A 16,923-nucleotide genomic window follows, 5' to 3' on the forward strand; every position below is an offset into this window, starting at 1 on the left:
TAATGTGTCAAAGGTAGTTCAGTCTAAAGTTATAAAGTTCTTTCAATGTGTGTAATAAAAAATGAAAAACAATCTAAAAATATAGCTGCAAGCAGCGATACCGGGGTCAAGCCAAACATGGCAAAAAATGAATCATACGTGATGACTGTCATGATTTAAGATCTAAGTTTGCATTAGTTTTATGAAAAAAATAGTAATTTTCTTGTATCTTGAGACCACTAGGTGGCGCTTTGCAGAAACAATAGATAGAGCCTCAGGTCATGACTGTGATGACACATACCAAATTTAGTGTAACTACAATAAAGCGATACGGAGATATAGCCTTAAATGACTTGACCACTAGGGGGCACTGACCAAACAATAAATTGTGACTCAGGTCTTGATTGTGATGACACCCACCAAATTTGGTGTAAATACGATAAAGAGATGCAGAGATATAGCTTCAAATCTCTTGACCACTAGGGGGCGCCGAAAAGTTTACAAGTCCTTGCAGAACATGTTGCTGATGAATCATACCAAGTTTCATAACAATACGCAATTGCGTTTCTGAAATACTTGAACTTAAAGAAAAAATTCAAAATGGCCGACACACAAAATGGCCGACCAAAAACTATTTGGTATCGTTTGACTCGGCATGCCTCACGAAATCTAACAAGAACACTCTCATAATTTTACATTCAAGTTTGCAGTAGTTATAAGCAAAAATAGACATTTTTTATATCTCGTGACCAGTAGGGGGCAGTGTGACGAAATGGTGCATGCACCCTCAGGTCATCACTGTTATGACATATACCAAGTCTCATATCAATACGCAAAAGTTTTGCGAAGATACAGGCTCAAACACATTTTGGCGTGCTCACCCTCACATTCTTTGATGCGTTATACGACAACGGATAGGTCTACCGAAAAGCTTTTGATAACTTTTTGTCTAGAGTGTCTCTAGATGATGCATACCAAAAATCAAGCCAATCACACGAGCGCTCTAGGAGGAGTTCGAAAAAGTAGGTGTTCAATATAATTCAAAATGGCCGACAGGAAGTAGGTTTGACTCAGACATGTTTGGTACAGTCGGACTCAGCATGAGCCAAGGAATCAATAGAGTGAAGTCTTATGTCATAGTGGCAAATAATCAAATGATATAAAGATTTTAAACAATTTATTTACATATCCTGACCACTAGGTGGCGCTGTCCTAAAGATTTATAGGTGCGCTCAGAACATGTCACTGATGAACCATGCCAAACTTCGTAGCGATACGCCATTCTGTTTGTGAAATACTGAACTTAATGAGAAAATTCAAAATGGCCGACACCCAAAATGGCCGACCGAAAACCGTTTGGTATCGTTTGACTCGGCATGCCTCAAGGAATCTAACAAGACCAACTTCATGATTTTAGACTCAAGTCTGAAGTAGTTATAAGCGAAAATAAGCATTTTTCGAATCTCGTGACCACTAGGTGGCGCTGTGACGAAACGTTGCAGGCACCCTCAGGTCATGACTGTAATGACATATACCAAGTTTCGTGTCGATACACCAAAGTGTTTTGAAGATACAGCCACACGTCCGTTTTGGCGTGCTCGCCGCCATATATGTTGTCAATTTATATGAGAACGCATTGGTCTATCAAAAAGCTTTTGATAACTTTTTGTCTTGGGTGTCTCTAGATGCTACATGCCAAAGGACATGCAAATCGGACAAACGGTATAGGAGGAGTTCGAAAAAGTAGGTTTTACGAAAAATTCAAAATGGCGGAAAGATGTGCATGACACAAATGACATCAATGTGTGCATTTGAATCATCACGAGTCAAGGATTCAGAGGAAACAAGAATTTAGTTTCTAGGACTCACGGGTCAGAAGTTATGAGCATGAACATAAGTGGATTTTTGGACTGTTGGTGGCGCTAGAGGGTTTGAGTCAGACACACCAATGTTGCTATAGTAACTTCTAAGACCGTCCTCTACATGTGTGCCAAATTTCATAACTTTCCTATGTACGGTTCTATGGGCTGCCATTGACTTCAATGGCGGAAGAACAAGAAGAAGAATAATATATAATAATAATAATAATAAGAAAACTAACAATAACAATAGGGTTCTACGCCCCTTCGGGGCTTGACCCCTAACCAGGAGAGGATGTTATTTAAATAAAAAAAAGATTTTTTATCAGAGAAACACAGAAAACAGAATTGCCAATAATACACATTTTAGAATTGGGTTCAGAATAAAAAGTGGGAAGGAGGATTAAGGTTTATAATAATAAATATGTAAAATGATCAAAGACAATTAAGAAAGGAAAAAAAAGGACCTGGGTTTCGGAAATACTAGGGTTACTAAAATTGGGGTTAGGGAAAGGGGCAGATGAGGGGGATATTTTAATATAATAAGGAATAGGTTTAAAAGAATAAAAAGAAGAAAGGGTTTGAAATCCCAGGGTTACTGACATTGGGGTTAGGGAAGGGGGCAGGGGAGGGGATTATCATATTAATACAATGATGTAAAGACCATTGACAAGCATGTATTTAAAAGACTTTTTATGTGTAGGGGGCAACCGACACTGACACTAGTACAGCCTGGAACAAGAGGTAATAAAATAATAAAAATAAAATGGTTTAGAAATCATTATTAGTGCAAACAAAAAGAAAAAAAGAGGGGAGGGGGGGAAATTAAGTGCTTTTTACAGTAAGTGCTTAACAAAATACACAACAAATCCACACGTGATACGATTCCCGCTGTATGTGTGAGTGTCGGTTGTCCCCTTCTATTTCTTATCAATGCTGTATATCCTAATCTGTGTGTAAATAAATATACTTACTTCTATATACATTTCTCAAGTTATATATTAATTGATTAATTCATAAATACTATTTTGTATTATATTTCTCAAGTTGTATATTAATTGGTTAGTTCATAAGTACTATTTTGTATTTGGATAAATCAAAGATAACATATTTTTTTATAAAACAATAAACCATTTGCTCTAACATGCTTTTACTTTGAAATTCTCCTCCTCTCTCTCTAACTGCTCTTAGTGTTTTAGCAGAGGTTTGCCCGCAGGGGGCGACATCTCCCCGACGGTGCTCCTGCGTGTCTTTTAAAAAAATTAAATACCCTCTCTCTCCTGGATACGGCTGATTGATATTAAATTCAAAAAACAATGAAAAGGTAAGTTACAAACCGCATTCTGAATGCTTTAAAAACACACTCTTGACTCATTACGACTAAAACTTTTCATTAAGACCACTTGGATCAATGGTTTTAAGAACCTTTATCCACTTTCTCTCAGCCGCTTGTCTCTGACACTGTGACCATGTGACATCGTGTTCAAGCCCCGTTATACGTAAATGATCCATTGAATGTTGTTTAAAATGTTCATATAAGACTGTAGTTTTATTACCTCTCCTCATATAATAGAGATGTTGTTTTAGTCTACACTCCATTGTATTTTTAGTTTCTCCTATATATAGTTTTTTACACTCTGTGCATTGAATGGCATAAACGATGTTGGAAGTTTTAAGTTCAATTTCACTCGATGTTAATCTACCCACCCCAGTCACATTATTTGATACAAAATTCAGTTTATGGACATAGTTATGTAAACCTTGTTTGGATTTCTTAGAGGTGAGTTTTGCTCTAACTAATATATCTTTAAGGTTTTTATTTCTCCTGTATGCCATTGTAATTCTATAATTTGTCAACTCTGTCTGCGTCTGCTGTGCCTCCTGAAAGTGGGACCTTAGCTGACGGCCCAAATGGCCCAGGGATCGGGAATATGTTACCACCAGAGGTATCCTATTTTCAGCTTCCCTTCCTATGTGATCATTCTGAAAGGATTGCCTAACTTCTGCTTTAATTTTTCTAAGGAATCTCCTCGAATAACCCCTGGGCCTCAGGGCCTTAAATAAAGTGTCCGTAGCCGCCTCCACATCCCCGGAAAAGGTACAGATCCTGCGGAACCTGACAAGCTGGGATTTAATCAAACCCCTATAAGTGTGTTTGGGATGGTAACTAGACTTATATAAGAGAGCATGCCTATCCGTTTCCTTAAAGAAAACTCTAGTGGCTAAGGTTTTAGAGTCACTAACTGGTGGCTGAAAGAAAACCTGTGTGTCTAAAAACTCCAATTTATCTGATTGTACATTATGCGTAACTGTAATGGCTGTATGGTGTGTATTCAAGACACTTATAAAACCTTTAAAGTCTTCCAATGAATGTTGCCAGAGGCCAAAAATGTCATCCAGATATCTAAAGTATCTACAGGGCAATTTCTCACATTTAGGAAACACTGTTTCTTCCCACATGCTCATATAAATATTCGCATACGCCGGGGCAAATTTCTTGCCCATGGCCGTACCGTGAATCTGCAAATAATATTTGTCATTAAATTCAAAATCATTTGTGGTTAGACTCAATTCCAAAAGTTGTAAAATTTCCCCATCTGGCCTCCTGGGGTCAGGGTGTGTTTGAAGAGCCCTCCTAACAGCTTGTAATCCCAATTCCGTGTTAATGTTTGTATACAGTGAATTAATATCTATAGAAAAGAGAAGGGTAGACATTGGAACATTGAGGTTTTTAAGTTTATTAACAAAATCATATGTGTCCTTAATATAACTGGGGTGTTTTTGAGACAGTGGATTGATGTAATAATCAATATATTCCGCTATACGGCTGGACTCTGAAGAACAATCACTAACAATGGGGCGGCCGCAGGGAACCTCAAAGGGAATCGTCCACTGTTCTGGCGGTTTATGAATCTTGGGAAGTAGATAGAACTGCCTGGGCCTAGGAGGATCTGGACCGAAAAGGTAAGATTTTTGTTTTTTATTTATATATTTTTTCTGATAAAGATTTTGAACTATATTCCGTATTGTATCCTGTGTTTCTAACTGAATAGAATGACGTAATGGCCTATAATGTTGTTTATTGTTTAACTGTCTGTTTGCTTCCAATAGATATTGTGATCTATTCATAATGACTATTTGTGATCCTTTATCTGCCGGTTTAATTATAATGTGACTATTACTTTTAAGTTTATCTAAAGCTTTCCTTTGAAATTCTGTAACATTTGATGTGCCACATTGCCTAGGTCTATAGTCAGAAAAACTAATTAAATCTTTTTGGATTATCTCCCGAATAGGCCCAGAGACAGTTGTTAAATCTGGTTCCCAAGTAGAAGGGTCAGTAAAGGGCACGTACTTATAAGATGATTCATATTGAAAATGATCCAAAAGTTTCAATCTTCTATGGTAACAGTGGACGTCTCTTTGGAGCTCCCTGCGGCTTACCTGACTCGGTGTGGGGATAAAGGTCAGCCCCTTTTCCAGGACCTCGATTTCTGTCGCTGTCAACGCATAGGAGGAAAGGTTTGTTATATTTGACAAGTGGGAAGTGGTGGAACCCACTTCCTTCCCACCTAAAAGTTTAACTGGTCTAACCAAAATGTAAGGATGTTTGTGGCAGTTTCACGGGTCCAATGGACAGGGTCATGGGGTTCTGTGCGGAATAACAACCTATTCATATCAGGTAAGAATTGACATTTATTCCCAATAAAACTGTTCAATTTTCCAAGTAAACCTTGAGTAGCATTCTCTAAATTTTCAGAAAAGTTAATTATAGGGATATAAATTTGAGCATTTGGGAATTTGGCTTTACTGGTTCTCAATAGTTGCTGTAGCTGCTTGCAAGTGGTCGTTGTTTCTTGCTTACCTAGACAATTGTTGAGTCCTACTGACAAGATAACTATTTCTGTTAGGGGTTTCGGTAGGATTTTCTCCAAAACCCCATTGATGTGGTAGAAGGTGGCTCCCGGAAAGCTATCTATCTGTACATCAGCATGTGAGCAGAAGGGAATACGGGCCAAATTGGAGTCGCCAATTATAACAACCTTTTGTTTAATGGAGATTTCCCAATCAAAGATTTTTCTGTTCGTTCTCCTATGCCTTGTAGGTTCCCGACGAACAGACAGAATCGGACCCCCTTGCAGGCCGATTGCTGAGGTATTAGAGAGGGACTCAGGTTGGGGTTCATTTAAAAGAGATGACTCTTTTGGTATTTTACCCCTCATCATCTGTCCCTCACCCTCTAGCATGTTGTTGCCAGTTTTGGGGGTCCCCTCCGTCGTCGTCCGAGGAACCTGCAAATGTAGATAGGCATCAGGAGAAGAAACCTCAGGGTCAGTGCATATGATTAATTCCTCTCTATATACATTGCTATTCTGAATTAAATTTGTGTTTTTAATTTCAGATTCGCCCTGTACCTTGCCAACATCAGGTTCCACACTCTCCGCACCTCCCCTCGGGGACTGCGGTGAAGCGGCTCGATGGACCTGCACGGACACCTCCCTAGGCACCGGAAACGTAGGAGGATCCCTGGGTTTAACGGCACGGGCCGACGCATCTACCTGTACTACAGTATTCAACAGCTGAATGTTATTTTCAGACTTGTTCAAATGTTTGGTTTCATTTATCTGTGTTTCAGCTCTACCATCTACCAAAGCCGACGCGTACGATCTCCTCCGAGACAATCTAGATGGCCTGGTGAGAGGCGGAATGGAGTCAGAGAGCACTGGGGGTACATCCTTAATGGATCTTTGTACCATTGATCTCAGCGTGTCTACAGAGCTATCCGTAAATTTACGTTTGTATCTCATTTTGCTCCACAGCACTGCTTTGTCAAACGCTCCAGTATCAAAAGTGTGTATGCTTTCTAATCCCGTAGCTATCACTACATCATAATGTTCTCTAAGGATGGTCATATTCTGATCCATCCACTGAGCCGTATTCTGTTTGACTCGTTCCAAAGTTTCGGCATTGGGAGACGAAGGTTTGATGAATGCTGTAAGCTTAGTGACTTGTTTTAGCATACCGAGGGGACAGGATTTTTCTGCCATTGATCTAGAAAGAATTTCAGAATGGTGTATGGCTTGTAGCAGTTTAAAATATTTCTTAGTCAAGACTAAATCTATCGGAACGTCTCTAATTCGGCCTTCTACTCTATTTTGGTTTTTTGAGGTCTGAGCTATCCTTTTCTCACCTGGGAATACTGTGTCCACCAGTGGTGAAAAGCGATTGAAGAGGGGAAGAGACATGATTTAAAAGTTCTCAACTAAAGGACAAAAACATAAAACCAGAGGTAAGTATCACAAGATAAAACATGAACAGGTAAAAAAACATTTGAAAAAAATTATTATAAAAACCACAATTGTACCTTCCTAAAATTAAATCAAATCCCTCTATAAAAGTTAAACTAGCTCTCAATATTCAAGTTTTCAATTCAAACAAAGCACTAACCAATTGTAATTGAAAGAGACTGACTTCTTCAGAGATGATGAGTTCCACCTAGTGGCCTGTTTGGGTCATTACAACACTTTCATACAAACAAATGTATACCTTCTGTTATGTTTGATCCAAAAAGAAAAACAGTAATGGTTGCTTTTTGTGTGTCTTTCAATAGAGTTCTACCATTTTGGAGACAAAACAGTGAGTCCTGATGAGGTTGTGTGAAGGGAAACCATTCCAGTTCTCTTTGGAGAATCTTCAGTGTGCACACCCTTTGTTGTTAATTTCCAAAAATGGTTATAAAAGAGATCCACACATACTCACTGTTCACTCAATGGATGATGCTATCATGGCTTCCACAACTTGAAGGTTGATGATTGTGTATAGATCCATTCTGGCATAGGATTACATTTGTGTCTGAGTTCAAAAAATTAAAATCTTAAACTTTATTTAACAAAGAGCTAAAATAAATTTCACAAAGGGATAGAGAAAAAAAACAAATAAAATCAAAAGAGAGCCTGACGTTTCGCCTACTTCGGCTTCATCAGAGGTTACTGATTGAATGGCTCACAAAGACTTAAAAAGAAAAAGGAAGGAAGTGGTACAACATGGCACAATCTGATTGGTCTGAATTGGTATAGGCCTCCAGGGTTTCTTTTTTCACCCTTTTTGGGAATATTAATGGTATCTTCCCTTTGGCCATATCCTTTATGAAAAAAAATAAAAAAATGCTTTTACCTGAACAAGGTACATGAATAAGTAAAATGAAATAATTAGGTTAAAAGACATCATATTTTTGTTTAGGCAAGGTACGTATACCTTTATATAATAGCAACAATTATTAACACCAACCAAAAAACCTAACAACATTTCCATTTTTAATTATAATTATAATTTACATTCCCCTTATAAAAGTGTTTCAGTAACCTGGCGCTAGCAAAGGTTAGGTTAGGGGAATGAAGGCCTTTTCAGGCAGCACTGGCACAGGTATACTTAAAAACATTCACTCTGGGAAAATTAAAATTAAAATAATGTGTCAAAGGTAGTTCAGTCTGAAGTTATAAAGTTCTTTCAATGTGTGTAATAAAAAATGAAAAACAATCTAAAACCAGGAGAGGATGTTATTTAAATAAAAAAAAGATTTTTTTATCAGAGAAACACAGAAAACAGAATTGCCAATAATACACATTTTAGAATTGGGTTCAGAATAAAAAGTGGGAAGGAGGATTAAGGTTTATAATAATAAATATGTAAAATGATCAAAGACAATTAAGAAAGGAAAAAAAAGGACCTGGGTTTCGGAAATACTAGGGTTACTAAAATTGGGGTTAGGGAAAGGGGCAGATGAGGGGGATATTTTAATATAATAAGGAATAGGTTTAAAAGAATAAAAAGAAGAAAGGGTTTGAAATCCCAGGGTTACTGACATTGGGGTTAGGGAAGGGGGCAGGGGAGGGGATTATAATATTAATACAATGATGTAAAGACCATTGACAAGCATGTATTTAAAAGACTTTTTATGTGTAGGGGGCAACCGACACTGACACTAGTACAGCCTGGAACAAGAGGTAATAAAATAATAAAAATAAAATGGTTTAGAAATCATTATTAGTGCAAACAAAAAGAAAAAAAGAGGGGAGGGGGGGAAATTAAGTGCTTTTTACAGTAAGTGCTTAACAAAATACACAACAAATCCACACGTGATACGATTCCCGCTGTATGTGTGAGTGTCGGTTGTCCCCTTCTATTTCTTATCAATGCTGTATATCCTAATCTGTGTGTAAATAAATATACTTACTTCTATATACATTTCTCAAGTTATATATTAATTGATTAATTCATAAATACTATTTTGTATTATATTTCTCAAGTTGTATATTAATTGGTTAGTTCATAAGTACTATTTTGTATTTGGATAAATCAAAGATAACATATTTTTTTATAAAACAATAAACCATTTGCTCTAACATGCTTTTACTTTGAAATTCTCCTCCTCTCTCTCTAACTGCTCTTAGTGTTTTAGCAGAGGTTTGCCCGCAGGGGGCGACATCTCCCCGACGGTGCTCCTGCGTGTCTTTTAAAAAAAGGGTTAGGTTAGGGGAACTGAATGCCTCATGGGCTAGCTCTGGCACAGGTACACTTTAAAACTTTATGTTAGGGATAAAAAAAGGAAGAAGAAGAAATTGTACAATCCAATATAAAATTAAACCATACTTATAATAAAAAATCCATACCTCTCAGTTCTAATAAATAACAACAGACACCATACAGGAAGAGTAAAATAATAAAAACAAAGTCCAAAATTTGGCGAGATATAAAAAAGGAAAGAAAAGAAAAATTGAAAATAAAAAAGCGGGGGTTTAATTAATTATATTTGGGTTTCAATAACATAAGACTTGGGATTGGGTTTAGGAAATAAATGGGTTATGTTAGGGTTCCAGCAGTTGGGGTTAGAAAAAGGTTAGGGTGAGGGTTAAAAAAGTTTAATAAACCTATTGTGGTTATGAAATTTTGGGTTTAGGCACAGGGTGGGTAAGGGGTTAAAATTTTTACTTTCAGTCACTCTTGTTTTGTGTTTTTGGGTTTAGACAGGAGAGTGGGTAAGGGGTTAAAAAAATAACTACAATCCCTCTGTTTCGGGCTTTTGGGTTTAGGTAAAGGAGTGGGTGGGGGGTTAAAAAATAATAAAATTTCAATGACCCTTGTTTTGTGTTCTCCACCCCTTTGATCTCTATGTAATATTTCTTTGTTCTTTATTTTCCCTCCCCTTCCAGCAATACTTCAATGTTTATTTGTGTTTATAAATAAAATGACCCCTGCATGCTCCTTGTTTTGTCTCATTGCAATTCACATCGGCTCCTAAAAGAGTGATCAATAAAGAAAAATAAAAATAAAAAAATAAAAAGAAAAAAGGGAGAAAAAAAGGAAAGAATTATCATAAGAGTACACACCAAAAATTTCAAGTATAAATAAGTGCTAATAAAAATAAGTGCTACCTTTTAAAGGCTTTCACTGCACACCACACAAAAAGTGATATTAATTAATGTTAATGAGCCGTGTGAGTTGCAATGTTTGTATCATGTTAGGGTTTAAAGTCTAATCTAAAATTACCTGTGTATTATATATAAAGAATATATTTTTTTAAAAAAAAGAGAAGTTGAAACCCAACGTGCCTCTTGTTTTTCGGACTTTTATTTTAAAAGAACCACTCTCTATTCACTGTCCTCGTGTTTTTGCAGGGAATTTTGCCAACAGGTGGCGCCACCTCTCCGACGCTACACCTGCTTCCTTTTAAAAAATTAAATATCCATTCACCTGGGTGTGGGTCCTGATACAAAAATGAAGGGACAAAAAAAGGTAAGTAAAATTAACAATTTAAATTTTTATACAATATCATGAATAAACTCAAATAAATTAAAATTTTTCATTTAAACCCTCAGGATGGATTGTATTCAGGACCCGCATCCAACGTCGCTCCGCCGCTCGTCTCTGTCCGATGGACCATGTGGTATTTGCTTCTAATCCCGTTATACGTAAGTGACTGATCGGGTGTGTCTTAAAATGATTGTACAAAACTGTGTCTTTATTACCCTTATTAATATAATATAAATGTTGCTTCAATCTGGCTTCCAATGTATTTTTGGTTTCTCCTACGTAGAGTTTTTGACACAAAGTACATTGAATTCCATACACTAAATTCGAAGTCTTCAATTCCAAATTGCCTGTTGTGAGTGTACCTACTCCTGTAGCACCATTAAAAGCTATTTGTAATTTAAAAAAGTATTTTTCCAAACTCAGGTCTTGCTTTTTGGAGGTCAGTTTGGCTCGGACTAATATATCCTTTAAATTTTTATTTCTCCTATATGCCATGACCAATCTGTAATTTTCCAAGCCACCCTGTTTTCCCTGCGCCTCCTGGAAATGGGACCTGAACTCCCCACCCAGTCGGCTCAGGGATTGTGAGTACGTAACCACAAAAGGTATCATATTTTCGTTCTTCTTCAGAGTTTTTACATTTTCGTTTTGAAAAGTTTCTCTAACTTCCGCTTTAATCCTTCTCAAAAATCTTTTAGAATACCCCCTGGGCCTCAGGGCTTTAAAAAGAGTGCTGGTCGCCCTATCCACATCGGCGGGAAAGGTACAAATTCTATTGAACCTAATGAGCTGAGATTTTATCAGACCTTCATAGGTATGTTTAGGGTGATAGCTACTCTTATACAGAAGAGCATGTCTGTCCGTCTCTTTAAAAAAGACCCTTGTAGCTAAATTTTTCGTGTTATTAATTGCAGGATAAAAGAAGATCTGTGTATCCAGAAACTCAATTTGATCTACCTGTACATTATGGGTAACTTTAATAGCATCATGATGGGTGTTTAATATCTCTAAAAAGCTATGAAACTCATCCAAAGAGTGCTCCCAAAGTCCAAAGATGTCGTCCAGATATCTAAAATATCTAAGAGGCAATTTGGGGCACTTTATGAACAACGTTTCTTCCCACATGCTCATGTATATGTTGGCGTAAGCCGGGGCAAACTTTTTGCCCATGGCCGTGCCCTGTATTTGTAGGAAATACCTATCATTAAATTCGAAATCGTTTCTGGATAAACTCAGTTCCAAGAGCTGTAAGATTTCCCTGTCAGGTCTCATGGGGTCTGGATACATCTGAAATATTCTCTTAATGGCCTGTAGGCCTAGGTTTGTATTTATATTTGTGTATAATGAACTTACATCAATAGAGAAAAGTAGTGTCGAAGATGGAACTTGTAAGCGTTTAATTTTCTGTACAAAATCATACGTGTCCTTAACATAACTCAGATGTTTTTGTGATAAAGGGTTAATAAAATGATCTATATACTCTGCCACTCTGCTGGATTCAGATGAACAGTCACTGACGATGGGACGTCCGCAGGGGACTTCGGAGGGAACAGTCCACTGTTCGGGAGGTTTATGGATTTTGGGGAGCAGATAAAACTGTCTGGGCCTAGGAGGGTCCGGACCAAGAAGGTAAGATTTCTGCTTTTTATTAATATATTTATTAACGTATAACTGTTCAATTGTGTCGTGAATCATTTTACGAGTTTCCTGTTGGATGGAGCGTGACAGCGGTTTATAATGTTGCCCGTTGCTCAGCTGTCTATTTGCTTCAAATAAGTATTGGGATCTGTTCATAATAACGATCTGTGAGCCTTTATCGGCAGGTTTTATCACAATTGAGTTGTTATTTTTGAGTTTATTTAGAGCTTCTCTTTGTTCCTCTGTGATATTCGATGTTCTACTTTTTACGTTTTTATATCTAGAAAAACTACTCAAATCCTTCCTAATTATCTCCTGAATAGGCCCAGACAACGTTGTGGAATCTGGCTCCCAAATGGAAGGGTCCGTAAACGGTACATGCTTGTATGTTGACTGATATTGAAAATGATCTAAAAGTTTTAGTCTTCTGTGATAACAGTGGACATCCCTCCGGAGTTCCCCGCGGTTCCCCTGACTGGGAGTGGGGATAAAGGTTAAGCCCCTCTCCAGAACCTCCATCTCAACTACAGTTAATCTATAAGAAGAAAGGTTTGTTATGTTTGATCGGTGGGAGGTCGTGGAATCCACCTCCTTCCCACCTAAAAGTTTAACTGGTCAAGCCAAAACTCAAGAATGTTTGTTGCAGTTTTAGGAGTCCAATGAATCGGGTCACGTGGTTCTGTACAGAATAGAAGTTTATTTAGATCGGGCAGAAACTGGCATTTTTTCTCAATAAAAACATTCAATTTACCAATGAGCAATTGTACGTCCTTTTCCAAAGCATCAGCAAAATTAATCAAAGGGACGAAGACCTGAGCGTTAGGAAATTTCAATCTACACGTTCTCAATAAATGTTGTAAATGTTTACATGAGGTTGTTGTTTCCTGTCTTGCCAGACAATTATTAAGTCCCACTGACAGAACGACAACCTCCGTAAAGAGTTGTGGTGATAATTTTTCCAGCACCCCATTAATGTGATAAAAGGTGGCCCCAGGAAAGCTGTCAATTTGTACGTCAGCATGGGTGAAGAATGGAACTCGGGACAGATTCGAATCACCCATTATTGCTACTTTTTTGTTAATTGAAATTTCCCAATCGAAAATTTTCCTGTTTGTTCTCCTGTGCCTCACAGGTTCCTGACGAACGGACGGGGCAGGACCCCCCAGAGGGCTCATCACAGGGGTATGTGAAAGGGACTCAGACTGGGGTTTGATTCCAAGAGACATCTCTCTTGTCATATCACCCGTCATCATTTGTCGCTCTCCCTCCTGTTTTTTGTTTACCGTTACAGGGGTCTCCCCTACCGTCGTTCGAGGAACCTGTGAAGATACGTGGGCAACAGAAGAAGAAACATCTGGGTTAGTACATATCTGCAATTCCCCCTTATACACACTTCCCTGTTGGATTCGTTTTTGTGGTTCAATCTCACCCTTACCATGTGTTTCACTCGTTTCAGATTCTATATTCTCCGTTTCATCCCTACGGGGCTGTGGGGAGGCTGCACGATGGACCTGAATCAACGCCAAGTTGACACCAGGAGGCGCAGGGAGAACTACATTGGGTTCAGTGGCACGAGCAGATACATCTTCCTGCATCGGGATATTCAATTGTTGAATGTTACCCTCAGATAATCGCTTGGTTTCAATTATCTGCATTTTAGCATCCCCTGTCAATGCTGACGCATACGTCTTTCTCCTAGATAATCTGGAGGGTCTAGTAAGGGGCGGAAAAGAGTCAAGGGATGCTGACGGTACGTCACTAACGGGTTTTTGTACCATTGATTTCAATGTTTCAACTGAACTCTCTGTGAATTTGCGTTTGTATCTCATCCTGCTCCATGAAACTGCCTTCTCAAAGGCTTTGTCATTATAAACACCTATATTTTGTAAACCTGTAGCTATCACAGCGTCGTAATGCTCCCTGAGAATCGTCATATTTTGATTCATCCACAGAGTTGTATTCTGCTTTACTTTCTCTAAGGTTTCTGGATTAGGAGAGGGTTAGGGTTAGGGTTATGTTAGGGTTAGGTTAGGTTAGGGTTAGGGTTAGGGTTAGGGTTAGGTTATAGGCATAAATACGAAGAGTGCACCCCCTGGAAGTGCACCCCCTGAGATTTTTCTTGGTCACCCCCAGGGACCAAGTTTTCTAGGCGTTTCAGACGACGCTGATTCTCCTGGTATGATTTCTGTGAGAAGTATTTTTGAGTTTGGACTTGGTGTTAGGGTTAGGGTTAGGTTAGGTTAGGGTTAGGGTTAGGGTTAGGTATAGGGGGTAAATGCAGGATCAGTCAAATGACTGATCCTCAAATATCTCTTGATAGGAAGGTCGTAGAGACTTCAATCCAAGTTCAAACTGTTCCCTTTTTGATTGCGCTTCTTTTGGTACCACGCTCGACTTCCTGTGATAACCGGAAGTCTGTGTAAAACCGGAAATAAACATTAAAATGCTTATATCTCGAGAACGGAAGGTCATAGAGACACGGGGACAAGTGTGGCGTGTTCCTCGTAGTCGAATTATGTCAGACGAAAGTGTTCAGATTTACCGTACGTCGTGGGAGAAGGATTTTTGAGTTTGGAGGGTTAGGGTTAGGTTAGGTTAGGGTTAGGTTAGGAGTTCAGGTTAGTCCAGAGACTGAACAAGTCCAGACTCGGTTTGCATGGGCCATCAGTCAACTGACCACTCCGAGCAATCCCATCAGCGCCCCCAGGAACAGAAAGGCCCCCACCCCACAGTCCCACTGTATGTATGGTTGTTGTACCGTATGTCAAAAGGTTAGGGTTAGGGTGGGTTAGGGTTAGGTTAGGTTAGGGTTAGGGTTAGGGTTAGGGTTAGGTTATAGGCATAAATACGAAGAGTGCACCCCCTGGAAGTGCACCCCCTGAGATTTTTGTTGGTCACCCCCAGGGACCAAGTTTTCTAGGCGTTTCAGACGACGCTGATTCTCCTGGTATGATTTCTGTGAGAAGTATTTTTGAGTTTGGACTTGGTGTTTTTTTGCGATTTTAGGGTTACACCAGGTATAGGGGGTAAATGCAGGATCAGTCAAATGACTGATCCTCAAATATCTCTTGATAGGAAGGTATAGGGGGTAAATGCAGGATCAGTCAAATGACTGATCCTCAAATATCTCTTGATAGGAAGGTCGTAGAGACTTCAATCCAAGTTGAAACTGTTCCCTTTTTGATTGCGCTTCTTTTGGTACCACGCTCGACTTCCTGTGATAACCGGAAGTCTGTGTAAAACCGGAAATAAACATTAAAATGCTTATATCTCGAGAACGGAAGGTCATAGAGACACGGGGACAAGTGTGGCGTGTTCCTCGTAGTCGAATTATGTCAGACGGAAGTGTTCAGATTTACTGTACGTCGTTCCGTTCCTGAGATAGGTATAGGGGGTAAATGCAGGATCAGTCAAATGACTGATCCTCAAATATCTGTTGACCAGAAGGTGGTAGAGACCTGAAATTTGGTATACATACTAATTAGTGGGAGCTCTTTCGAATGAGCCCAGTTTCGGCTAGATAGCGCAACCAGCAGTCGAGATACGGTATTGCACATTATTTTCCTATTGGTTTATATACAAAATTGATATCTATATATACTATTTAGAGGTCGCCGGACACGATGGTGGTGTTTTTGAGTCGATGGAAATTGTTGTTTTTTCAGTATGGGTTGCCAAATTTTGTCACCAGGGACCAAGTTTTCTAGGCGTTTCAGGTGACGCTGATTCTCCTGGTATGATTTCTGGGAGAAGGATTTTTGAGTTTGGACTTGGTGTTTTTTTGTGATTTTTCAATGTTTTTTTGTGATTTTGAATGGTTTCTTATGCCCATTCCCCACGAACCTTGGGGTTAGGAAAGGGGATGGTGGGGGGATAAAAGAATGTGTGAAAAACGAGTGAAAAACGAGTGGGTTAGGGTGAAAAGGGTTGAAAATGACTGAGAAAGGCTATGCCTCTTCCCCACGAACCTTGGGGTTAGGGTTAGGGTTAGGGTTAGGTTATAGGCATAAATACGAAGAGTGCACCCCCTGGAAGTGCACCCCCTGAGATTTTTGTTGGTCACCCCCAGGGACCAAGTTTTCTAGGCGTTTCAGACGACGCTGATTCTCCTGGTATGATTTCTGTGAGAAGTATTTTTGAGGGTTAGGGTTAGGTTAGGGTTAGGGTTAGGTTAGGGTTAGGTTAGGTATAGGGGGTAAATGCAGGATCAGTCAAATGACTGATCCTCAAATATCTCTTGATAGGAAGGTCGTAGAGACTTCAATCCAAGTTCAAACTGTTCCCTTTTTGATTGCGCTTCTTTTGGTACCTTAGGGTTAGGTTAAGGTTAGGTTATAGGCATAAATACGAAGAGTGCACCCCCTGGAAGTGCACCCCCTGAGATTTTTCTTGGTCACCCCCAGGGACCAAGTTTTCTAGGCGTTTCAGACGACGCTGATTCTCCTGGTATGATTTCTGTGAGAAGTATTTTTGAGTTTGGACTTGGTGTTTTTTTGAAAATTTTTAGTATGGGTCTGAAAATGTTGTCACCAGGGACCTATTTTTCTAGGCGTTTCAGACGACGCTGATTCTCCTGGTATGGGTGTTATTTTTAGTGTGGGTGTGAAAATGTTGTCACCAGGGACCTATTTTTCTA

General features: G+C 39.0%; 1 protein-coding gene across 1 annotated transcript; it reads right to left on the minus strand.

Annotated features, from left to right (window-relative positions):
* Positions 1 to 4,349: 4,349 nt before the first annotated feature.
* Positions 4,350 to 7,450, minus strand: LOC141350172 (uncharacterized). Its single transcript, XM_073854788.1, has 2 exons — positions 7,030 to 7,450; positions 4,350 to 6,402 (listed from the first exon to the last, which is right to left on the minus strand). The coding sequence occupies exons 1-2, from the start codon at positions 7,082 to 7,084 to the stop codon at positions 5,411 to 5,413; spliced, it is 1,047 nt and encodes a 348-aa protein (XP_073710889.1). The 5' UTR covers positions 7,085 to 7,450; the 3' UTR covers positions 4,350 to 5,410.
* Positions 7,451 to 16,923: the final 9,473 nt, after the last annotated feature.

Source organism: Misgurnus anguillicaudatus, chromosome 17 (assembly GCF_027580225.2).
Source record: "Misgurnus anguillicaudatus chromosome 17, ASM2758022v2, whole genome shotgun sequence".
Classification (NCBI taxonomy): domain Eukaryota; kingdom Metazoa; phylum Chordata; class Actinopteri; order Cypriniformes; family Cobitidae; genus Misgurnus; species Misgurnus anguillicaudatus.

Coding starts and splice junctions, on each gene's coding strand:
- LOC141350172 (XM_073854788.1), bottom strand. CDS start 7,084: ATGTCTCTTCCCCTCTTCAATCGCTTTTCACCACTGGTGGACACAGTA. Junction 6,403..7,029: donor GGTGGACACAGTATTCCCAG/GTGAGAAAAGGA, acceptor TGAATACTGTAG/TACAGGTAGATGCGTCGGCC.